This window comes from Stylophora pistillata, chromosome 11 (assembly GCF_964205215.1).
Source record: "Stylophora pistillata chromosome 11, jaStyPist1.2, whole genome shotgun sequence".
Taxonomy (NCBI): domain Eukaryota; kingdom Metazoa; phylum Cnidaria; class Anthozoa; order Scleractinia; family Pocilloporidae; genus Stylophora; species Stylophora pistillata.
In genome coordinates, this window is record NC_142529.1 from 4,683,584 (window position 1) to 4,707,820 (window position 24,237).

A 24,237-nucleotide genomic window follows, 5' to 3' on the forward strand; every position below is an offset into this window, starting at 1 on the left:
CATTGTAGGATTTAGAGGCGCCGAAGCCAGTGGCTTTACATAGCTTAGAAATGTTTTAGTTCTAACCCCTGTCATGTTTTTGTAGAGACGAATTTTCGGGAGCCGAGTCAATGGAAAGCAAAATTTGCTATCGTATCTTTACTAGAACCACAGCATAATACCTCTATTTCCCTCAATTAAATCAGGCCACAAAAATGAACATGAAGCTCTACTTTTACGCGACACGAAGATGAATAAGAATTTCCTCCGAGTACTTCATGTGAAAAGTTCGATTTAAAATGAAAAAGGAAATAGTTGTTTGATGATTTGTGGCGGACAATCGAATTCTCTAAAAATTCTCCCTGATGGGATATGTCGCAAAAGCAGATACAAGACACCATAATACAGAATAATATAAAATCTATTTGTGGCTTTGTCGTGCATGGAACATGTACCTATAGACCAGCAAAATATAACAAAGAAAATGAGTGAGTTCGGAGTGTTAGAAAAATAATATATGAATTTTCAATTGAATGTAATCTGTTTGGGCATTGTTTAATGCCACATGACAGGATGGAAAATGGGTGCACTGTAAGTACCTCCAGTTGTCCCATACAAAGCCTTAGAAAAGTTTTCTATAGCCTGCGAACAGGCCTCCGGCTTGGAGGAGCACAACGGCGCGCGTGTCCCCAAGTCTGATTGAACGGGGAGCCTGTTCGCAGGCTAAGTTTTCTAAGGCTAAGTTTCGCAGGCTAAGAATTCTTTTCCTAAGTTTGTATGGGACAACGGGAGGTACTTACAGTGCACGCGTTTTCCACCTGTCATATATGAAGGCTGGCCATGTTTTTGGGTAGAATACATCGCCGAATCACTGACGAAGAGCAAACGTTAGATAAATTAAGATCTGGATGGAAGATAATGAGTTTTATTTTTAACTAGGCACCGTAAAATTTGACAAAGAGTTTCGTGATTTAAATTTAACCGAGTTGGAAGATCATCCTTCAAGCTGGTCGTGCGTAGGGAAATTATGTTGTCGAATTGAAATAACTCAACGGGCCTCGTTAACTTACTCATTTGATGTCTTTCTTAGAACAAATATAACAGTTCAGTCAAGCAAACTTGAATTTGCTGTTCTCCCCTAGTTGATTGACACATGCGAAAATTAAAAACGACAAAATAAATTTCATGAGGAGTTGAAAGCATGTAATTCTGAATTTCAAATTTGAGTATTTCGTTTACAGATAGGTACCTCATGCTTCTACTTCGGAATAAGACTCACAAAAAACTGGAACTGAAAAGCTTAATTCTCTTGATATTTGAAACAACCAGGAAACTGCAGGTGTTCTCATTAATATAAGATTTGACAGTTGGAAGGTGAGAACAAAAATAGTTTTGAAACAGCCTTGGATAATATTGAAAAGCTTGGAAACATGTTTTTTGCCCTCTTTTAGCAATACAATTTTTTAATATCATACTCAAGTGCATGAGAGAGGAGAAAAAATTTGAGAAGATCTATGAATTGTTCATTCTTCAAAGAAGATTTCAAGTGAATCTCATTCCTTAGTTTCACAATTTCCAACACCACTATCGCACTACCGAACGTGTTGATGAAAATAAGTAGTGTCCTTGCACTTCTTAATTACAAATGCTAATGATTGCTTAAGGCGTCAACAGCTAACTAGTCGCTAAAATATAATCAGTAGCAAGTTTTATTTTTCCAAACAGTAGGTGAATTTTGGTCCGCCATGGTTAGCAATCTTTATAAAGACTAATATTCATCCAATTTGATGAACATTAGTCAAACTGCTCCATCACAAAATGGTGAAAAGCTATGGCTCAATCTCTTTGGATCCTCTGGGTCGTTCACGCGCTGAGATTAGTTTTGAGGTGAGCTTGCCCATTCTCGTTTGCCTTGCATGTGTACCCGGTAATCTTCTGATTATCTATGTGATTAGTAAAGACTCTAGGCTCAAGAGTATCACCAACATTTTCATCTACAATCTGGCAATAACTGACATCACCAAAGCAACGCTTCACACGCCCTTTTGGGAGTCTCTGAACCGGAACTTGGAATTTCTCCCAGCAGTGGTGCGAGATGGCTGCAATGACACAATTCACACTGGGTATCGCTTCCATTCTGAATATGGGCGTAATTGCACTAAATCGATCTATGAGTTGTAAAACCAGCCCTTTATTGCAGAATATTCCCCAGTAGGAGAATTGCCTGTTTCTTTTGTGTTCTCGTCTGGTTGGTTGCTTTTCTTTGTGCCACACCTCCGTTGTACGGACGGGGAAAGTTTGAATATCACAAGAAATTCTCTGTCTGCGCTTTCAGTTGGGAGATAAAACAAACTTCATACCTTATATTAGTTGTTGGGGGAGTTGTAAACGGTTGCACAATCGCAATATTTTACAGCTATTATAAAATCTATCAAAACAGTGAAACACAGCTCGCTAAATATCAACGTACACAATGAAGAAAATTGTTTCAGTGCATCAAATGCTCAGTGCACTGACATGAAATTGTTGAAGGCCAGTTTTACTGTGGTTTGTGTTTTTGTGATTACCTGGGGTCCTGCTTCCATTGTCGTTGTTATTGAGACTGCTGGGTGTGATATCCCGAGGGATTTTCTAAATATAGACTAGGGATCGGCACTTCTGCGAAAAGTAGTTGTAAAACTGTTTTTATTTTCTGACGCGTTTCGTCTTACTGTTGTAGACTTCTTCTGGGAGCTTTACAAGTATAACCCTAGAGGCTTGGCCGAACTTACGAACAGGAACCGGCGAAGTTGTGAAAAATTTAAAACGTGCAAGGCAAGTTGGGAAAATATTTTGGGGGCTACGGTTTTAGCTACAACTACTGTTCGCAGAAGTGCTGCCCACTAGTCTATATTTAGAAAAAATCCATTGTCGTTGTTATTGAGACTGTTGGGTGTAAATCTTTGCAACAGTTATCTAATGGATGTTCTCGAGTAGTTAAGCAAAACCGATTATCTATGGGATAATGAATCCACGTTTCCAACCAGCTTTAAAAAAGCATTGAGCTGCGGTCGCTATGGTAACGATAATGTGAACCAGGACTGAAGCCAGCAAGCGCCCAAAGAATGATAAAGGCCGACTAGCGATTTCCACGCAAAATTCGTCGTTAAGTAAGACACTGACGTCGACCGAACAAAGCTTTTCAGACTTCAAAGATGCTATAATGTTAGGCAGTATCCTGGAGTAGAGCTTCTGCGCAGGTATCCGTTTGTGTGGACGACAGAAAGTGCGAGGTGTTGGTTTTGCCACGAGCGATTTTCCCTCACCCATTCGACTCTGGTCAGTGATAACTTTTTCCTGAGTAGTACTAAAGCTATGCATTTGGCTCATTGTTAACTTTGAGTCCTTTGTCTAATATGTACTTCACCTGTCATTTAACTTTCTCTTGATTATCTACACCAGTATTAGTTGCTGATGACCATTTCAAATACTGCACTGAAAGTATTGGAAGAAATTCCTTGCATAGCAATCTACTGTAATTACTGTAATATAAACTGCGAGAAAAAAAGGAGGAAATAAACACAAGAAACGAAATGGTAGAATAAACTCTGATAAAAGACTGTGTGAGGCGTGTGATTTGCTGATTGGTGAGCAACCCCTAGTTGAAGAAGTGAGCATTCAAATCCTTAACATGGAACTGAGAGTTCTGAATTTGTTTTTTAAGATATCATAGGCTGTTTGTATTTTAACGAATAGACTATTAATTCACGACAAAGAAGTAAACTACTCGCAACAAAGATTCAAGCAGCAAGGCGTCCCTTAGTTTTTGAGAATCACTCTTGGATGCCAACTATATCCTACCAAAGCCAGTTGCCAGTTGATGACAATATGTGAACTTGAAGAGCCGTCAGTAAGAAAAATCAGGTTTCGGATCGTGGGAGGGGAAGAGATCACCTCCTGGGTCGTCCCTTACCTAACAAATTAAATCGCAGCCGGATTCATGGAGTGAAGGGCTCATTAGAAAAATTCTCTTTTTTTTTTTTTGGTCCTTACGTGAAAGAAAGTAATTATTTTTTTTCTTCAAACTTGGAGGTACAAACAAGAGTCGACCGCCTCCCAGGCGCATAATGAAAACTTGAATCTCACTGAGGTCGAATTAAAATCTTCCTTTTTCATAGAACAACAGCTGAGTTTGAATTGAAAAGAGGAAAATTTTACCACTGATGATTGCTTTGTAGAGGCAGGTATATTATTGTTTAGAATTAATTTATAAAAGCGGCTCGCTCTTCGAAGATTGAAATGAACCATTTACGTCTATGACTTTAAAATTCTAGTTTATTTTTTCTAAAATGATAGAATATTATTCAATTTTACTTTGGGACCGTGCAACAATAACGTGGATTGCGGGATATGGGAACATCATTGTAAAGGAACGCAAATACATCCCTGCATTATTAAAAAGACGTGGACTGCGGGATATGGGAACGCCATTGTAAAGGAAAGCAAATACATCCCTGCATTATTAAAAAGTTGGCTGCTACCATTAATCGATCTCAGTTTAGTGGACGCCTCTGATCACGAAACAGGGCGGTTCAAACAGTTTAAACAAAAGACGTTTAGCGAGGAGATTTTTCCCCATTTAATTCTTCTTTTTATCCCAGTTCCAAAACACTTGGAGGAAGAACATAGAAATAAGCGAACAAGGTAAGGATATTCCTATATTCAGTAAAAATGTTCTACGAAAATCTCATTCGAAAACCTCATGAACGATGTGAGGTACCGAGTAGCAATTTTGTGGTATCTTTATATCTCAGTGATTCCTTTTATCAACCTCAGATTTGTCATAGGTTACTGCAGAATTGAGGATAACTACACACAACTGGTAAAAAAAAGGTTTCATGAAAATTCCTGCAAACTATTGGGAGTGGATAATTATTTTTTTGTTATTGCCAATGTGATTAATTTTCTCGAAACTCTTAAATGTCTGCTCTCATTAGTTCACAAAGATCTGTGTCCAAGAGAGAAAATGTTTTTATAATGTCAAAGACTGCTCCTTTAGTTTATCATGTGGCTTGTTGTTTGTCAAATTTCCAGAAAGCACATTGATCATCACAAATGAAATTTGACGAGTTATGTTGTTTTCCTTTACAAGACATTAAGAGCCTGTCCTACCCCTCTAAAGATCGCATTTTTCGCTCTTTTTCTACGAGTAAACAAGTTAATAACGAAATTTGATAAAAATGTAAAAATTGACAAGCCAAATTCATTCCTTTCTTGATTCATTGAAAAATTGTCCTTTTGCTTACTGAGCAAGTTAGCAAAAACTTTACATTTAATTTTACAAATTGTCAAAGAGAAGAATCCTTTCCCTACAGAGGTTTATCGGCTGAAAGTATTCAGCTATTCTTTCTTAAAGTGCTAACAATCTCAGAATCAAAGAAAAAAACCGACCATGCTTTTTTAATAACTAAGCCCGGTGAACATTTTCATTCAGCAATTCTTCGCCATATCAGTAAGAACGACAAAGCCCAAGCCAAGGAGGCACTAATTAGTTTACCAAGCAGTCCACGTTTAATTAAAATTTTTGCTTCGCATTGCCAATGAAATAGTTGATACACAAAGAAACTACAGTAACAAATTGTTTTGCACAGTATGGAAAAAAATGTTTTCTTCGATCGGATAGCAGCCTAACTAAAACATTCTTCACGGCGGAAGGGTAAGAAGTGTTCTATATCAATTTTCTTCTAGATAATAGGAGTATAACAACTTGTTTCATTATGATATGGGTGCCACCTTTCGCTTGACAAAGTGTACCACAGACTCCTTTAGATCCCCCCACAGCCACGCTACAACTACTAAAACCAGACAGCGTTTAGAGGCAAGGGGTGAAGAAACATCACAATAATAAAATCGCAATCATGGAAACAAAATAATTGATTAATTTTTTTTTCAAAGACTTAAGAAATCTAATAAGAATTATTCCTACTCATTAAGTTTCCCCAACAGGTGTAAAAGCTACGAGGAATGATTTCCAACAATGATTAGAGTGAAGCGAGGAGGGAAACATAATGCCAGGCCAATATGATAAAGAATATGGAATGTTCTGAACAGTTTTGTATAAAGCTAAAGAAATCTTATCAAAATATTCTTGCTCACGTTATTTCAGTTCCTAAAGCGAGTTAAACAATGGGGAACAATTTGCAGATTAATTCCACCTTTACCTCAAGAAATTACTCCAACATGACCAACATCACCCGTGGCTACACCCCAACAGAACCTGTACCTTTGTTCAGGCAGCCTCAAGAGGCAAGCGCCGTCTGGGCTCAGTTAAAGGCTCTTGCCTGTATCAGTTCACTGGCTTTTCTCATCAACCTTGTTGTGATCATAGTAACTTCCAAAAGATTCAAAACTGCACCATTTATGCTTATTCAAAATTTCATGGTGATCGACATAGTCAGTTCCTTGGTAACAGCGGGCCCTTGGGCCGCGGGTGTTTGGGCCGATTCTCTCGGGCTAGGAATGATATCGTCCGTATGTCGCGTACAGGGATTCTTCCACAACACTCTGGCAACAGTGTTCTTAGCAACAGTCGCTCTCTCTTCAATCAGCCGATTCCTGTACGTTTCGTCCCCGAGTGCCTACTGCATGTTTTTTACAAACAAGCCCGTTGTCCGCCTACTGATGTTCACCATCTGGTTTGGGGCAGGTTTCCTGGCGTCTCCACCCTTGAATCCTGGCACATGGGGATCCTATGGAAAATTTGAAGGAACGTGCTGGTTGTCTTGGGAGAAGGGTAACCTCCCCTCTCTTTCCTACTCTGTTTTTCACACTCTGATCACTCTGGGCCCTACAATTGTGTTCACCATTCTAGCGATCACAGTTACCATCCTGAAAAAGAACTCCATCCACCCCGCGGCGACGGCTTCCTCCATGCCGGTGAGTAACCAACCAAGACTGCCACCCCCGACACCTACCATGATTGGGTCTTTCAGGGGAGGAACTAACCTCCCCAACATGGAAGTGCTGTACATCTCGTGCGCTCAGTTCCTGTTGTATCTGACCCTTTGGATTGGCATTACCGTCGTGGAATCTCTCTTCATCGTAGACTGGCGTAATGTGGATTACAGAGTGGTGATTATCTTCACCTTCTTGTATCAGAGCCGGAGCCTGTTCCATCCATTCTTCTACATCCTTCTGAGTGCAGAGATCAGAAATGCGTTTGCGAGGTGTACAAGTAAGGGGCATGCCACCACCCTGTCCCAGTCTGTCACAAACAAACAAACCGCTGGACAATAAGACCCACACATCTAAAGGTGACATTGCAAGGCAGGTGGGTGACACTGCCAAAAAACATTCTCCGAAGCCCGTACTTGTGTCGTAAATATCACTTAACTTTTGTTAATGCGTCTAGGATGCAGCTTACTAGTAACTACTTATTCTCTACAGGTAGAAAGTTTTTTTTTTTGCCGTATAGCTCTTGATATAAGAAAAGAGAGCGAAAATAAGTAAGACGACAGTTAAAAAAAGATGTTTTTTTAACCCTTTAACCCTTAAGGGCGACTGTCTTCTAACTCCTCCTTACCTTATCACCATGGAATCAAATGTAAAGGTCATGAAAATAAAGGAAATAGTCACTAGTCTAGAAGCTCCTGATTGCCAAACAAATTCTCTTAGTCAGTACCTTAGCAAATGCATTTACAAGGAAAATTCCTAACTTGCTTTTGACTTAACTTGGGATTGAGGACTACTATGTTAACGCCCATTCACTAATATTGAAATTCAATACCAATGATTATCGAATATTATAACTGTAGTACTTCGCTCACATCCGTATGTCACAATTCTCTCCTCTCCACTTTCCAGTCTGCTCTGCCTGTATTAGATTATTATGTTTTGTTTAACTTACTAGTAATTTTGTTGTACTTAATTTGTATGACAACTGTACGTATCTTTTAGCTTATAATGTAGTAAATACATAGCTTATAACAGTAAAATTGTAGTAGTAATGAAATCTCTATAGCTTACAATGTGTAGTATTTACTAATTTATTACTAATACCCGCCAAGATTAGCTAATGCTATGTGCGGGTTGTGTAAATTGGCTTTTAATGTTCCATGAAATAATAATGAAAAATGCTGCAAACAGCTGTAAATGCGAGGCGAATAGTGTGGAGAATTTAAAAACTTATGTTAGTGTATCTCGGTAAAGGTTAATGGAGAAGTGCTTATAAAACAGCGTACTGTATTTCATTACGTCCTGATTCGTGTATCTCAGGTGCAATAGTATTATATTAAACCCAATAATAAAAACCATCTGTTGTACACTTTTCAACGTAAAAAAATCTTTTTAATTCGTCGGCACTGCATGGATAAAATTCGAAAGTTTGTAAAAAGAAAAACCCATTAATTCCAAGATTTTACTTGAGTAATGACTACGTACAAGTTGAATCAAAGTTGATGATGTTGTTGTTAGGAAAGTACCAATTATTATCAATTATTCACCGATCCTGAGGTGTATAATTGTATTAGTAGATGTCACAAAGGAACCGGAAAAAAATTGATTATTTTTGTCAATATCCAAAAAAAAAAAAAAAAAAAAAATGGGTGGAAATTAATTTTTTACGTGAAATTTGGTCTCTTCCGCTGCTCAGTGGTGAATAGTGCTTGCTATTCGCTTTCAAACAAGCCAATCAGCGCGCGCGAGAGGCATTATTCACTTGCTTGGTACATACTCATCATTCTATAAAGACCTGTACAGCCCTGCGCGCACTTTTATCGAAACACCCAAGATAAATATCCTCTCTCGCTGCACCTGGTTCGAACTTCATGACTTCGTTTCCTCGCTCAGTCAATAAGTACGTAAATAAAGAGGGTAGGTTTCTAAAGAATCTGTGGTGCTGCATGGTTTGGGAATGTAAAACAAGATAATTTGGTTTTATCAACTGAGTTGATTGAGTAAATTGGCCATCGTAAAGAGTTTCAAAGCCGACGTTTCGAACGTTAGCCCTTCGTCAGAGGAGAAGTACATAGTATCTCATTTTAGAGTAATTTCTCGAAAAGAGATGTCAAATCCCAAAATATCAATTATAAGCTACCCAAAGTTTATTTCGTGAAGATATCTACAAACTTCGTCTTTATTTTATTTACAAAATTAGAGAATCCATAATTCATTATCAATCACACACATCTACGGGAGTCTACAATTAAATAACACATTGCGATACAACTTAGCGCAAGCGTTTGTGGGCTATCTCTTTAACAGGCGTTATGTTGAATTCCAGATAGGCTTACCTTTAATTGGAAAGTGAGAGAGTGATAGGGGTTGCACAATGTCCGAAATGAATTTGCTCCCTCATAATCTTATTCATATTTCTTTACATTATATTAATTCTGAATGCGGAATTAATAACTGATAACATTTTTTGAAATGTTCTCTTCATGGATTGAAGAGGACCGTTACAAATAATTTATTTCGGGGTGAACATTATTTCAACAAGAAATGGGGTGTCATACCAGAGCAAAGGGCATACATAAGGAAAAACAAGGCCCCCCTCCCTTTTTGTGTCCTACTAGACGAATAAAGAGCTACTAATTGCAGATGGTTGGCATTGAAGCATTTCTTTGAGTGACATAATCTCGTAAGTGAAGACATCTTCAAATAAATTACACATAACTTAGAAGCGAGTCTCTTTTGGAGTTGGTGATTAGAACCCAATTCCGAGTACACGCGTAATTCAAGGTTCACGACACTCAAATAAAACATCGCTATTAGCATGTGGGTGCCCCTCTGGTTTTACTTCCCATGGACCTCCTTACGGGAACAGATAGACGGTCGTGTCGTTAGCCACAGACACATATCCAGAATAAGTTAGGGCTTAAAATACAACACCCTGAACTGAAACTTATTTTCATCCCTTGACTATCCACTGACAGAACAAAACTATACCACAGAAATAAAGTAAAAACTGCACGACTGCCAAAACGTGTACCACCATTGCTGTCAACGTCGTGCTTGGTTACAGCATTTCCGGTCACGTGCACCGTTGCTACACCGGAAGTAAGCCTGTCCATAAGTGGAAGCAGACAGCGTTTATCACACCGTACACGTGACTTCTAACTTCCTTTTTGAGTAAACGTGATCTGTGTGAGCTCTCCTTGTTATCTGGCAAATCCTCACGGAAGACAACTGAAATATCCTGCGGGAAAATGCAAGATCGAATAAGCGATAGTTGAATTGTAAGATATACGAGTTTTTTATATGCAAATAATATCAAAAGGAGCCTCCAAGTTATAGACAATGGTTTCCGCAATGGTTTCCTACTACGATACTCACTGCACTATCATTGTGCTCGTCCACATACAACAGAACAAACATATTCGGAAAATCACGATTCAAAACAGCCAGGTAATGAACCAAATGGTCCTCGTCCGTGAATAAACGATGCTCATCTGGAAATTTGGCACAAATAACTCTGTAGAAAAAGAAATTCAAATAATTAAGTATACTCAAAAGTGTTTTGAGCCTATGCCTTACATCCATTTTGAAGCCAGTGGTGATCCTTGCAGTACGATTGGCTCGGCCTTCACATCTTTCCAAAATCATTAATTTATTTGCGTTAAACAGGGCGGTTTTTCCTGTATACTTCTTTCCACTTGGTTTCTTACTATGTTTTGTTTTTTCTTTTCATCTCGATCACCTACAATGTTTTTGTGTGCCCTTAACATGAAACTGTTTCGTTTTCTAACTCAAAAAGTAAAACGACAGGAAAAAATTTCTAACTATCACCAACCGGAAAAGACTTTGAAACCAGGCTGCCCTCATCGACAAAAGAGAAATCAGTCGCGGATCTTCCTCCCTCAAAGATTTGCTTCCAACCACAGATAAAAGATGTTTAAAATCTTCAAAAGTCAAGCGCGACGGTGACATCTACAAAAAAGTAATGTACAATGAAATGTGAAGAAAGATGCTGAGGGTTAAATATGTCGCCTTTGTCACTCAAGTCACTTTGTTTCGCTCATTTGTCGTGCACTGTTTTTACTCACTCTTCACTCGCCTAACTCACTCGTCACATGCCTGCTAGACAAGGTATTGACACTGTTGTTGCAAACATTTTGCTCACCAAAGTGCAATCAGTTGTTTAACAACTTCTTACAACATGGGTCCATTGCTTGCTTCTAAGCAACAGAAACTGTCCCGCATGACCACAATACGTTCTCTCGTAGCGCTTAGCCAACCTTTACCAAAATCTTATCAAGGAATTTACAGGAACCATTCTAAAAGAACTGAGTGGACTGTACCTGATCTGCTCCAGGGCTAAGCGTGTCCAAACTCTTCGCCCAGCTCTGTTTCAGACTCGTTTCTGAGTTGGATTTGCGCATGACACTCTTACGCCTGCTCTTCTTTCCTCCATCTTTCTCCTCATCCCCAGTCTCCCCTGCCAGCAAACGATGCCATAGCAAGTCTCGATTGCAGTGAGTCTGGGCTCTACAGATTATATGTACCAAATGATCACGACCACGCAGGGAAGCTTCCTTGAGGAGCGTGGATTCGGGCAAGGCAACATTCTCGGGTAACTCTTCTTCATAGTGCTCTGGAATTGGCGCAATCGGCGGAAGGACATTCCGGTGGTAGTCACCAATCTTTTCGTCCGAGCGTGACGAAGTTACGTTGAGAATCTTCGAACTAACTTCGTGACCCAATGCGTACAGGGAGTGGGGTGAGGAGGCGGACCTGTGGAACTCACCAAGGGAGGGGAGGCTTGGGATTCCTTGGGAACTTCCCGTGGGTAAATTGAATCGGACACGTGACGCTAGTAAACGGAATAAGACGCCAGTTTTAGAGTAAGTACACTAAATTGTTGTGTGTTGCTACTTTAAAGTGCTTTTTGAGGGTTGAGTGCACACCCAATACTAAGATACCACATAAGCCATGTGAATTGTTGCAAGTCTGTTTGCACAATAATTCTTAATAAAGACCTTTACTATCATTATTATTTATTATTTAATCTCGAATGTTGAATCAACCCTGCTAATTAACAAATCAACAGTGGTTTAGCATGGTCTGGACTCTGATCAACAACGGTATTCTTCATCACAGTGGTGAAAATATTGTGGACTCACGAGGCGCAGCCGAGTGAGTGCGCAAAATCAGAATCGTTTTCAACTGGTAAGGTACTTTTAACACTTATTCACCATTACCTATTTCTTGCTCTGTCTCCCCGTATTCTGGCAAACCCACAGTTCTGCTTCCACTGCTCACTGTTGAAAGCGAACCTGCCGATGGCGACTTCTTTGTAAGTCTTAAATCCAAAGTCAACTTCGGATAAATCTCTCTGCGACTAGTCATTAAGACAATATACTCCAAGGTGACCACGCCTTCTTCGTTTGTTTCCTTCAGCGATAAAACGAATCTGACGTCATAATCGTTATATTCTCGGAGAATGTGCGTAAGAACTCGGTCAGTGTTGCAGCTCGAGGCGTTTGTTGTTTTCACAGGTAGGGTGGAAAAATCGTAGAACGAAGCGTTTTTCACCAGGTAGTTAAACACAACTCGGGGTGTGACTCCTGGGTGCAACGGCACTGAAATTTCACCTTGAAAAAAAAAAAGCGTTTTAGAGTATGACACACCTACACTTCGTTATTCGATTTAGTACGGTTTTGCTTCTAGGTGGGATCACGTGGACCGAATTTGGAGTCATGATTTTCCTTTAATAGTAATTTCAGTCGTGAGTTGTGACCTCTCTCGACTACATTGTATTTGAGCCCTTAGAATACATGGACTAGATTCGTTATTCCACAGTTTCCTCCACTGTTCAAATTCGACACTCAAGTAAAACATTTTGGTTTCAAACTTTTTATTCTTGGAAGGCAACTATTCGTCACACTTTCCAAACTTGACAGTAATAAAAATAGATGAGTTTCGTCTAAGAAGACCTTAGGAAACCCTCTCGCACCAATACATTTCTTCATTGTGCTGTCCTAAGAATTTGGTTCCTTATCCGGGAAAAATCCGCTCTTTAATATTGTCATGTCTTAAATTCTCATTACCAGAGTGTCGGAAGTCGTATCAACTTCGTAAGAGGAATTCAATCCTTTAACTTCCAAGCTCTCACGATAGTTACTATCTTCCATATAACATTTTTACGAAATAAGCGCAGATAATTCGGCATTACATCTAGCAATATCCCCTAGCTGATACTTCTCTTTCTTCTTACCACCTCTCTGGTCGGCAATGTATTGATTTGTAAGGGGAAATTACGTATTGGTCACCCCTAGGAGGAAAACGCTTAAGTGCTGATCACTCTTTGCAGTGAAAAGGTTCAAAGAGGGACCCCTTTTTTGGTCTCGCCACGCTACGGGCATCGGGTTGCGTGACGAAAATCAACCAACGCCTCCGAACGAGGCTGTGGTGATGCCAGTTAAAATATAATAGAAATTAAGAGTATACCATAACCAAGGCGGTTCCTTGCGAACACAGGGCTGTGGTGATGCCAGTTAAAATATAACAGAAATTAAGAGTATACCATAACCAAGGCGGTTCCATGCGAACACAGGGCTGTGGTGATGCCAGTTAAAATATAACAGAAATTAAGAGTATACCATAACCAAGGCGGTTCCTTGCGAACACAGGGCTGTTCAAGTACTCCTGCAACAGTCCCTTCAGCATGTGTGTGACTCCATAGCCTTTGTTGAAAATTCTCTGACTTCCATTCAAATAAAGCTGTGCTTTACACAAGTGAAAGTCATAGTTGAACGAGAGAAGATGAATGTATTCTCTGTACCGATTGCAGTCTTCCACAAACATACGACAGATCTGTGTAAAAAGGAAATGTGAAAAAAAAAAAATCGATAGTTCAATGGTTTTAAGAGTTACTTTGGTTGTGCTCTAATTTCCAGCCCTTTGGGACTGGGTCAGGAAGTCACATGATTCGTTCTTTTAGCCAATCAAATCGGAAAAAGCGACAGACTGGCATCCCATCTATCATCACAAGGAGGGGCGGGGGAGAAGGGTTAACAAAACGCCTTGTTACCTCATGGTAAGAAGCCGCAGCGAGGTGTGACGGTGTGGACCACTTAGCAAGCCGCGGCTGCAGGTACAACCCTTCACCTTTCGTGTACGTACTCACCTGCACAGCAACCGTTTTGCCGGAAGGAATCTGAGAACATCCCAAAGCATAAAGTCGAACGATAAAAAAGCAGCCCTGGTGGAAAAAAAGCGTCATTATTAAAATGCATGGCTTCCCACGAATACAATGCCTTGAGTTGTGATTAGCTTTTGCCATTTTTAGAGTAAAAATAGAGTGATATCCCATTAAGGAAATGTGAAATACGGGGCAAGCAACCGCAAGGAGTTATCTTAGGGTTTATCCCAGGGGGGTTACCCGCGAGATAAAGTAGCATCCCATCCAGAAGATGTAACAATACCATTATTTTAAAGTCATGAAATGCAAGATAAGCAACAGGAGTTATCCCAGGGGTTATCCCCGTGATGGAGTAGCATCCCATCCGGAAGATGTAACAATTCTCCCAGTTTCTTCTTGTTATGAAAAGCAAGATAAGCACGGACAGGGGGTTATCCCAAGAAATTATACGTGATAGAGTAACATCCCCTCCACGAGGTGTAACAATACTCTTAGTACCTTCCTGCTACAATACCAAGATGAACTCCGGCAGGTGTTCTTCTATACAGATTCTACCTTCACCGTGTACGCAAACTAACCTGGAACACTAATTCCATCAGCATGATTCCTCCACGAGAAGTTTTCTGTAAGTAACACTGCAGAGCTTTTGGTAAACTATCCTTCCTGTCTTTAGATGAGGATTTCTTCTTTAAATCGGCTGGACTGGTTTCTCTTTTCGGTTTGGTATTAACAGCTCCTCGACCCAGATGCCTGAAAGGTGAAAACTTATGACTTTCATATCCGTTGATAGAAATATTCGTCAGCGGTATGTTTAACTGTTATTCAATGAAACCCGGATGTTTCGTGGTAATATCGGACAAATAGTCAACAGTCTCTCTTTACCAAATACTGTGACAAGATACCAACCTTTGTGGGGCTTCCTCGCCACACCCTCTAAATTCCAAATATTACTGCACTGTTATGGTAAATTATGTGAATACCTGTAATCTCTGTCGTCTTAGATATGTTTTGTGGCAAAAAAGATAAAACACTAATCGTAATTCTCGGTGCCAAGTCAGTGTCTGAGGTTACTTTGTATGGCTCTTCAAAGATGTGACCAATCCAGTGAAAGCGAGAGGTCACGTGGTAATGTTTGTTAAATTGTCTAGAAAGGTTTTATTTTCAAGGTCTGTGGATGAAACTCTACAGTGAATCCATACAATTAACGAAAATAGATGCAAAACTGGTTTGCGAGTCAAGATTTGTGAATCTTTGTATTACCTTCTGGACTGCTTTGGCGATTGCGGCCTGGTTTGCACCACAATAAAGCATAGAGACTGCATGTACTGCACGTATTGCTGCAAATAAGCAGACCGCAGCTCTTTGTGCCAGGCTTCTTCAGTGGGTGGTTTCTTTTCGGCTTCAACAGCCGTTTTTTCATTCTTCATTTCTACATGGCAAAATTTCTGTATGAACTTCATATTTGGAGACATTCCTGTTTAGACAATCTGCTTTTCCCTCTTTTAACCTTTAACTCCCACAAGCGATTAACATGTAATTTCTCCCTATAATATCATATACATTATCCAGCAAACAGGTAATGAGAATACCTAAACTTATCAGGCAAAAGTTGTTTTCTTGACCTAACACCAAATTCTCATTACTAATTTACAAGGAAATGTGTAGCAACTAGAGGGGAGAATTCAAAACCAGATCTTGAGGAACAGTTTCAATATCTCTTGGTCATGCCTGACAATGAGTTAGAGAGCGAAGATGGGTAGAAGCTCTAAAAAGATCTATATTGCTCCATCTAGGATGAGATATGGGTACCGACAAACTGTTGGAGATATAGCGAGAACTAAGGTAGTAAATTTCCGGTTGCTTGGCAAGTCAGTCTCGTATGCCTACCTCCTGTAGTGGGTAGCTATAAAAGCATGCCTTACTCAATAACTTATCATCTTTGACTCTGATGATAGCTCAGGTTGTCGAAACGTCAATCACCACTGCAGATAAAAGTCCTTCTCAGGACTACACCCATCAGGACGATCAGAGTACGCTATCACGTGTTACCCCAGAGCTCAAATCATTTGCTGTAATACAGTTATTTGAAGGTGTAGTCTGATCGTCCGGGTGAGTGTAGTCCTGAGAAGGACTGTTGTCGGTGGCAGTGACTGACGTTTCGACAACCTGTGCGGAAGTCATCATCAGAGTCAAGTGAGTGATTGTTGTCAGCAGAACAACAATCACTCACTTGACTCTGATGATGACTTCCGCACAGGTTGTCGAAACGTCAGTCACTGCCACCGACAACAGTCCTTCTCAGGACTACACTCACCCGGACGATCAGACTACACCTTCACATGTTACCCCCGGGTTCAAACCATTTACTGCATACAGTTATTTGTCACTCACCGTCAATCGTTTTCTGTACTTTACTTGTTTTTCTCTCCTTAGTTTCCTGTTTTTTCTCTTCACTGGATGGTTCATCTGGGGTCACGGTAGTATGCTCTGAGCCAGTAGAAGAACGCAGCTTCCTCCACTCTGGATGGAATAGGAGAGGGGCTGCACAATAGTGGATCAACCTGGACGAGCGCTTAAGTGTTTCGATTTTATCCTCCTGTAAAGCAGTACCAAAATAATGCATAACAAAAACTGGTGCAAAACATCCATCCATTTGGACGAAACAAGAGAACCAAAGAGATGTAAAGTTTGTAAGACATGTCAAAATCTACACGGAGCGACCTTGAGATAAGTCAATAACATCTGAACATCCTTAGCTGCTGGGAAGCACTTTCGAGGGTAACCACTTGTTTCGCCGACGAGTCGTTTCGCTATCGACCAGTGCGTTATCGTCTAAGTCGTTACGCTAACGACCAGTGCGTTATCGTCCAAGTCGTTTCGCTAACGACCAGTGCGTTATCGTCTACGTCGTTTCGCTAACGACCTGTGCGTTATCGTCTAAGTCGTTTCGCTAACGTATTACAAAACGTTTATTGATTCCATCGCTAGAATTTAATCGACTTCTTATCGACCCGAGACAATAGCAAATTGGTCGTTAGCGAAACGTTCGCAAAATTTCCCAATCATCTCTCGTTGGGTAAGAGACTGGGCGTGAATTCGTGAGCATCTAAACTTACAGTGATGTGCACGTGAGGAGGCCTAAGTTGCCACATGATATACAACTCTTCCAAATTTTGCGCCAAAATCGCTTCTGCAAATTAACAACGAGAGAGCAAGAAAAGAGTCAAACCCATTTAGTCAAAGCAGAGGGAAAGAAAATAAGGACTGAGGTCACTGAGGTGGGCTGCATAAATTTATGACTTTAGGACACGTTAAAATTTTTGTTGGTTACTTTTGATCTGGACTTGTCGGACCTCCTGGAAAACAAAAGAAAGAAGAATAAGTAGTCACAATAATGTCTTAGGTAGATAAATATCGTATTAAGTAGTCTAAGTGTCGAACCATATAATGTGATTGTGTAGACCTACCAAGCAAACAAACAAAACCGGAAAGTTTAAAGCGAAAATCATGGGACAAAAAGGGAGGCTTCCGGTCCAAGCCTAATGATGTGTCCTCCTCGTGAAGTTATTCATAGATAGCTTTTTTGGACCGAAGTCGTTTCCTAAGAATCCCTCTTGAAGGCCCACATCGAGCTGACAGCAGGGAGATTGGTTTTGTTAAAAAATGGACTTACTCAAACGTGGGAATTGGGATTTCTTGCGCAGAAATTTATGTTGTAAATGTTTGAAGAAAAATTTCCGTTAAGAATTAAAACAGTAACAGAAGCGGAATCGAATTGTCCCCTCTACGAGTTCTTGCCTATTCCCTCACTTTCCCTTGAAAGTTTACGACAAACCAAGAGACTAAAATGGTAAAAAGATGAAAGGAGCTAAGTCGCGAAGCTACCTCCTATTTTTGTTGAGACTTCAAAATACTCGCTTAGCATGAGGGAAGAGCACAATAGGGTCAGAAATAAACCATTAGGAAACAAGGATTGCTGAGGATGGAAAAGATTAACAAAGATTAAAGATGACAAAGCCGTGACCTGGCCTCACCTGAAACTGGTACCCATGCCTTTTAACGAGATCTCGGTTGTGGGAGTAAGAGGTGCGGTAAAGAGGTCTAGGAGGTGTGACGTCACGGAGAACTTCATCAAAGACCAGAATACTCGGAGATGGCGGCATTGATCGCGGCACAGCACGCTCACGCTGAAGAAAAAAAATTCAGTATACCACACTAATACTTCTTATCACACATTACGAAACCTCAAAAAAGGGAAAATAACGACGGATCAATGTCTGTCTCTGAACAACTGCACAGCTAGCCCTCTCCTAACGCAACATTCACCCTTACTTGTGATCAATTGACTGTAGTTGAGTCAGGGGATGGGTAGTTGCGCAGTTGCTCAGACACATTCATCCGCAACAACAAAAAAAAACATCTTTTTAGAGTTGTAACAACAAAACATCTTTTCGGAGTTGGAAAATTTATCTAGCTACAAATGATGAAGACCGTCCTAGCTCTTAAAAGTTGGGTCTTCCTCCCAATGATATTGGGACATCGTATGGTTTGTCAGATAAGTACGTATTTCCATGAATCAGGAACCAGTGCTATTGTAAAAAAGAAAATGATTGTTATCTACTTACATCGGGGACATATGGTCCGGGGTAGCTTATCAGAAGTGACATGTCCTTATCATTGGCTGATAAACAGAAAGGATTCATGTCCTGCAATTAAAAAAAAAAACAACTCTTTTTTTATTCATTTAAGAGTCAGGGAAAAACACCGAAACAAACAAAACCAACAAACTTGCTATGCAAGGATTCGGATTGATGAAAATTGACATACATTCAGTTCATTCAAAATCGCAGACCAATATCAAAGGCAAAAAATCAAAGACTTTGATGTATTTTGTCTCGTGGACCTTACTATATGCAAGGCAATGAAAAAATGAACACCAGCGAGTTATTTTGCTCACATAATCACTTGTAACGTTAGCAACTAGCAAAGAAATCTTGACAAACTCAGTCAACATTCTGAAAGCTGCAAACGTTTGCATTTTAAATCCAAGTCGAAAATGTTGGTACATTACAACTCCTGAGTTTTGATTGGTGAACTTGAGATAGCGAACAAAATAACATATGTCTCATTGGAAGACTCGTGGAAGCTTTGATCAACCTTCGATTCCTTGTCCTTGTTGATGTCTGTAAATAATGTGTGATGATACAGTCCCATTTTCTGACTTAGAAGACAATAGGTAAGGTGGCACCGGGCGTTGCTCCAGTTTATCAGCCGGTGCAATTGCTTATCGAAGGTAGTGTTTAATTCTGAAGCCCAGTTATACGTGAAGGCCGTCACCTTTTAAGAAAACAAACAAGTTAAAGTTCTTAATCAAGGTGAGCTACCGTCAAAGCTTGAAAAACTCCTCAATCCACGTCTAATCAAATAAATTTATGTACTACAAAACCTCACGAAGCTCTGCGCTCACAGACATGTTACTTCTACCATCTCTAAGAAGTTATGACCAAAGACAGCTTCAGGACTAAAAAGGGTGACTACTTTTATATCGACGTTATACAGCAGACAATTACAATCAATGACTGTAGGCAAAATTGCATGATTACCAAACACATGTCTAACACTACCTTTCAGTTCTATCCACAAAAAGAGACTGTTTTACGCTGCTGTCATTTTACGCACCTCTTTATCCATTACTGTTACCAGAAGGAATTTCTGTCGGGGTACCCCACCCAAAGACAAACTAGAAAGAGATACGCTATCAGCGAGAATTCGGCCAGGTACGGGTGCATTCGGGTCCAGTGCCTTGAAACGCTGGAGACTCGTGCGAACTGAAAAGAAGAAATGAAAGAAATTATTTATCGAGAGTTACAGGCCGATGAATATTCAGCAAAACAAGCAAATTAGCAGACAATGTTATATTAGTAACAGAAAAAACATAAGTAACTGAATAAGTACAGGAACATAAACTGACTATCGAGAATGATTGAGGGACAGGCAGACATATAGTCACACAGATGTTGGGGGTTTTACAGCTCACTCGGCCGAATTAAGTAGCTACTACAGCTACTGCCTCCAAGATGAACTAACGGATGGACATGGTCGCACTTCGAAGTGGGTTGGTGATTTCGTGGGAAGGAAAGTTTCAGGTCTGGATTCCAAGCAAAACCTAACCATTGCAAGCTAGAAACTTACTTTAAGACATTCTTAGGGCATAAGAAACATACTTCACTTCTAAAACACCTATCTAATGCGTCTAAAGAGACTACCAGCCTTGAATTTGGACAATTAATTAAAGCAAGGTTTGTGTGTTGGACAGGCCCTGAAAAACGTTTACCCGAAATACTAAACTTAAGTGGAGTCAAATGTTGTACGACGCAGAAACTGTCTTTATCTGCAATCTCTGGTGCTAACAATAAAATATCGTTTGTCAAATCCTGACCATTGGGCTAGCCAGAACAGACAAACCTTGTTCTAATGCTGCTATAGTCAACCTCAATGAAGGAATAGTAGAAAGTTTGGCAGATAACTGGGAGGACATAAATTTGGGTAAGTCCGGGTCCTCCACCAAATTTGTTGGGGGTTCTACAGCTCGCTCGGCCGAATTAACGAGAGGTGCCAAGAATCTGTACTCTTCTTCTTTTATTCTCTTCTCGAGAGCTACTACAGCGACGCTTTATGTATCTGATGCCCTGTGCATCTGATGCCCCGTGCATCTGATGCCCTGTGCATCTAATGTTCTACGCATCTAATCATCATGCTCTAGCGTAAGGAACCAACGCTTTAAGTAGGAAAACCGTAGACATGTTTGGGTTAGCTGACCGTGAGAGTTTCCACAGTGTATCCGTTTATTTTGTAAAAAGGGGGAAACTGGTTGGCCCTCACCGAAGCACTCGTCGAGCGCCAAGGAACCAATTGAACGTTAACAGCTGCGCACAGGAATTGCGCACACAAACAGGAACTTCAGTGTGGGTAGAACTCAAGGTCAGCTTTACCAACGCAAACACGACCACCTGTGAAACTGTCTAATTGTCTAAATGTCTAACACGGTAACATGGAAATCCGTGAGCTGGGCCAAGAAAATATAAATCTACCAAAACAACACGTAGGCGCAACAGGCAACTGCTGATACAGTCTGGCCAAAGTCCCCCGAACAGTGTTGTGATGCGCATTTGATTATATCGACATGCTAATTTGCGCAATATAAATATTAAATTATTATCATTATTAAGGCTTAACAAAACAAAAGGCTTAACTAGAAAAGTCTCAAAACAACAACCTCCAGTTCACCTCACAACACAGACAAACAGTAATGCAGGAAAACAAAGAAGGCAAAGGAATTATTTGAAATGGTACGATATCTGGATGAAACTACGTACTTCGCGGACGGCCCAAGGTGTCATCTTGAGATAAATCTGAAAGTAAAAATACTAGAGATAGAACATTAAAAAATCTCTACCTCAATAAAACACACTTCGTTTTAATTTGAAGTTGATAATGCTTTGTATTCAACTTGTTTTGAAGCGTTTTAAAATGTGAAATTCCAAACTTTCTATCATAAAGGAGATGAGTTCTGATTTGTTCTTCTCTTTTTGTTCTTTTTTGCTTTGTTTCTGCCGTTCCACAACAGCAGCCATACGTTCTTACCTTCTTCGAGTCCCAAACTAGCTCGCCACTGGTCCACATTTCGACCAACCACAACAAAGAACTGTGACGAGTTTGGAAGAGAGGTGAACGGCTTTCCTGATTTGTCAGTGGTGGACTCCTCGATGTCTTGTACCTAGATGCACAACATAAACGTAGAGATTAGATATAAGGAAAAGGAATAGCCTATTGGCTTCGAGAAATACTGCAATATATGCTGACTGTCTATCTGACTGACGTAAGGACAGACAGACAGACAGACGGACTGACGATTGACTGGCCGACTGACTGACTGACTGACTGATTGACTGACTAACTGACTGACTGACTGAATGGCTGACTGACCGAATGACAAACAAACTGACAGAAGAATAAAGGCTGATAGTTTCATAAGAAACTGTTTGAAGCTGCGTCGGTGGGGGTAACGAAATATTTTGGATATATCAACAAAGTTGAAATGGTAAATTGGCCACCGTCACGATTACAAAAGCTGACGTTTCGAGCGTTAGCACTTTGTCGTTAGCCCTTCGCCATTCGCTCCGACGAAGGGCTAACGCTCGAAACGTCAGCTTTTGTAATCGTTACGGTGGCCAATTTACCATTTTAACTTTGTTGATATATCCAAATTATTAAACTGACTGAAGGACTGACAAATTGACTGTCCAACCCACCGACTGTCCGACTGAATAATTGACTGAGGAACAGACAGACAAAATCAGTCAACAAAGCGCTAGTCTACGCCAGTATCATTACATACATTACCGCCTCCCAGTTAGCTCAATGGATAGAGCGCTGGACTGTTGTGCGGGAGGTCAAGGGTTAGCCCTTCGCCATTCGCTCCGACGAAGGGCTAACGCTCGAAACGTCAGCTTTTGTAATCGTTACGGTGGCCAATTTACCATTTTAACTTTGTTGATATATCCAAATTATTAAACTGACAGAAGGACTGACAAATTGACTGTCCAACCCACCGACTGTCTGACTGAATAATTGACTGAGGAACAGACAGACAAAATCAGTCAACAAAGCGCTAGTCTACGCCAGTATCATTACATACATTACCGCCTCCCAGTTAGCTCAATGGATAGAGCGCTGGACTGTTGTGCGGGAGGTCAAGGGTTCGAGCCCCGGCCGGACCAACACTCAGGGTCTTAAAATAATTGAGAAGAATATGCTACCTTTCTATAACATCAAGAAATGGTTAGATATTCTAGTCTTCTCGGATAGAGACGAATAAATGGAGGTCCCGTCTCCTGCAGGGTTAGGGGCAGGAGACGTTAATTTCCCACGCACAAGATTACTGTGAGATGGATGTCCTCCCCTGGGGTGGGATGGGTGGGTAAGGGATGGGTGGGTAACAGGACCCCCGTTGATACCAGCGTTTACTACACTGAAGGGGCTAGATGTCTACTCTTACTTTAGATATTGTATAACAATTTCAGAACTCCATAAATAACTCACTTTCAAAGGTTGTCTCGCTGGGTAATAGTGCAGGCAGTGAAATTCTTGACTAAAATCGCCTTCGTTTCCATCAGCAGAATTCCTATTGGCCAACGAAACCATTTCATTCATAAAACAAAAAATAACTAACAATAATTACTATGGACTCACTGATAATCGAAGACAAGGCTACTTCAATTCAATTGAGATAAACGCCTCATTAATTTTACTTCCTCTGGATTTGATAGATCCTTCATTCAAGAACTGCTACAAACTCATGAACACCATACTCAGATTGTCTCCAGTAAAGACATTCCACAACAACGACTGGCTATCTACACTGTCCACAGCCGATACAGCTATCCACTCTCTCTAATTTAGGCACATCAAACCACACTGTGCACAATGGATACAACACTAGCCATACCCAAGGAAGACAGTTAAATAGCTGTCTCTATTATTAACAGGATAATTTGGATATGACAGCTGTAAATTGGCCAACGTAAGCACTGGCGTCCCAAGCTCACGTCTCGAGGAAAAACGGAAGATTATTACCTGAAAGCGTCACGTCAATCTTAAGTGTAAACTGTTCATATTTCAGAATATTTAGTGTTGTAAATGGACCATATTTCGTTTCCCATACTATTCCTTATAACGCATTCAAATTCTCGACGGTTCCTTTACAAAAAAACAAACAAATAAACTTTATTCTTATTCTGATTACAGACAAACATAGTTGAAAATTATTATTACAAAAATACATGATTAAAATGGTTTGCCCCGAAAATAGCTAAGAAGCTAGTCGCGGCGGGGCAAAACAAGAACGTGATTAAAATAACAAGTTATGGAAGAATAATTATAAATAAGGCAAACGTATGTTAATAGAAAAAAAACCTTGCAGATTGCAACTAGAGATAAATAAAACACAGAAGTTGGGAGATCAAATTAACACAGCACTTACGGACGGACAATGTATAAAGACAAGGAGTTGTAAAAGGAAAACAGACGTAAAATGGGACCCTCAGCACGCGCTTCTATGATCCTACTTTTTTAATAAT

At 40.3% G+C, this 24,237-nt stretch overlaps 2 protein-coding genes and 1 pseudogene across 6 annotated transcripts in view; 2 read left to right on the forward strand and 1 right to left on the reverse strand.

The window, feature by feature from the left end:
* The first annotated feature begins 1,797 nt into the window (after positions 1 to 1,797).
* On the forward strand, positions 1,798 to 3,343 carry LOC148719760 (melanopsin-like; annotated as a pseudogene).
* Positions 3,344 to 3,820: 477 nt separating this feature from the next.
* On the forward strand, positions 3,821 to 8,301 carry LOC111323963 (uncharacterized). Its single transcript, XM_022927425.2, has 2 exons — positions 3,821 to 4,662; positions 6,125 to 8,301. Exon 2 carries the CDS (start codon positions 6,145 to 6,147, stop codon positions 7,252 to 7,254), a length of 1,110 nt encoding a protein of 369 aa, XP_022783160.2. The 5' UTR covers positions 3,821 to 4,662; positions 6,125 to 6,144; the 3' UTR covers positions 7,255 to 8,301.
* Positions 8,302 to 9,037: 736 nt separating this feature from the next.
* The window catches only part of LOC111323959 (KICSTOR complex protein SZT2), a 51,645-nt gene continuing 36,445 nt past the window's right edge, over positions 9,038 to 24,237 (reverse strand). For 4 of the 5 annotated variants that reach the window (XM_088739258.1, XM_088739257.1, XM_088739259.1 and 1 more), the window contains 19 exons: positions 23,201 to 23,282; positions 21,743 to 21,875; positions 21,475 to 21,510; positions 19,778 to 19,926; positions 19,256 to 19,435; positions 18,724 to 18,804; positions 18,133 to 18,285; positions 17,430 to 17,454; positions 17,215 to 17,288; positions 16,490 to 16,694; positions 15,359 to 15,527; positions 14,677 to 14,848; positions 14,084 to 14,158; positions 13,557 to 13,770; positions 12,156 to 12,548; positions 11,256 to 11,767; positions 10,748 to 10,884; positions 10,291 to 10,429; positions 9,038 to 10,153 (listed from right to left, as the gene is read on the reverse strand). In XM_088739258.1, coding sequence (XP_088595384.1) covers positions 10,004 to 10,153; positions 10,291 to 10,429; positions 10,748 to 10,884; positions 11,256 to 11,767; positions 12,156 to 12,548; positions 13,557 to 13,770; positions 14,084 to 14,158; positions 14,677 to 14,848; positions 15,359 to 15,527; positions 16,490 to 16,694; positions 17,215 to 17,288; positions 17,430 to 17,454; positions 18,133 to 18,285; positions 18,724 to 18,804; positions 19,256 to 19,435; positions 19,778 to 19,926; positions 21,475 to 21,510; positions 21,743 to 21,875; positions 23,201 to 23,282 — 3,079 coding nt within the window. In that variant the 3' untranslated portion in view covers positions 9,038 to 10,003. Of the gene's footprint in view, positions 10,154 to 10,290; positions 10,430 to 10,747; positions 10,885 to 11,255; positions 11,768 to 12,155; positions 12,549 to 13,480; positions 13,771 to 14,083; positions 14,159 to 14,676; positions 14,849 to 15,358; positions 15,528 to 16,489; positions 16,695 to 17,214; positions 17,289 to 17,429; positions 17,455 to 18,132; positions 18,286 to 18,723; positions 18,805 to 19,255; positions 19,436 to 19,777; positions 19,927 to 21,474; positions 21,511 to 21,742; positions 21,876 to 23,200; positions 23,283 to 24,237 lie in introns of those variants that run through there. The other variant, XM_088739260.1, reaches the window with a different exon arrangement.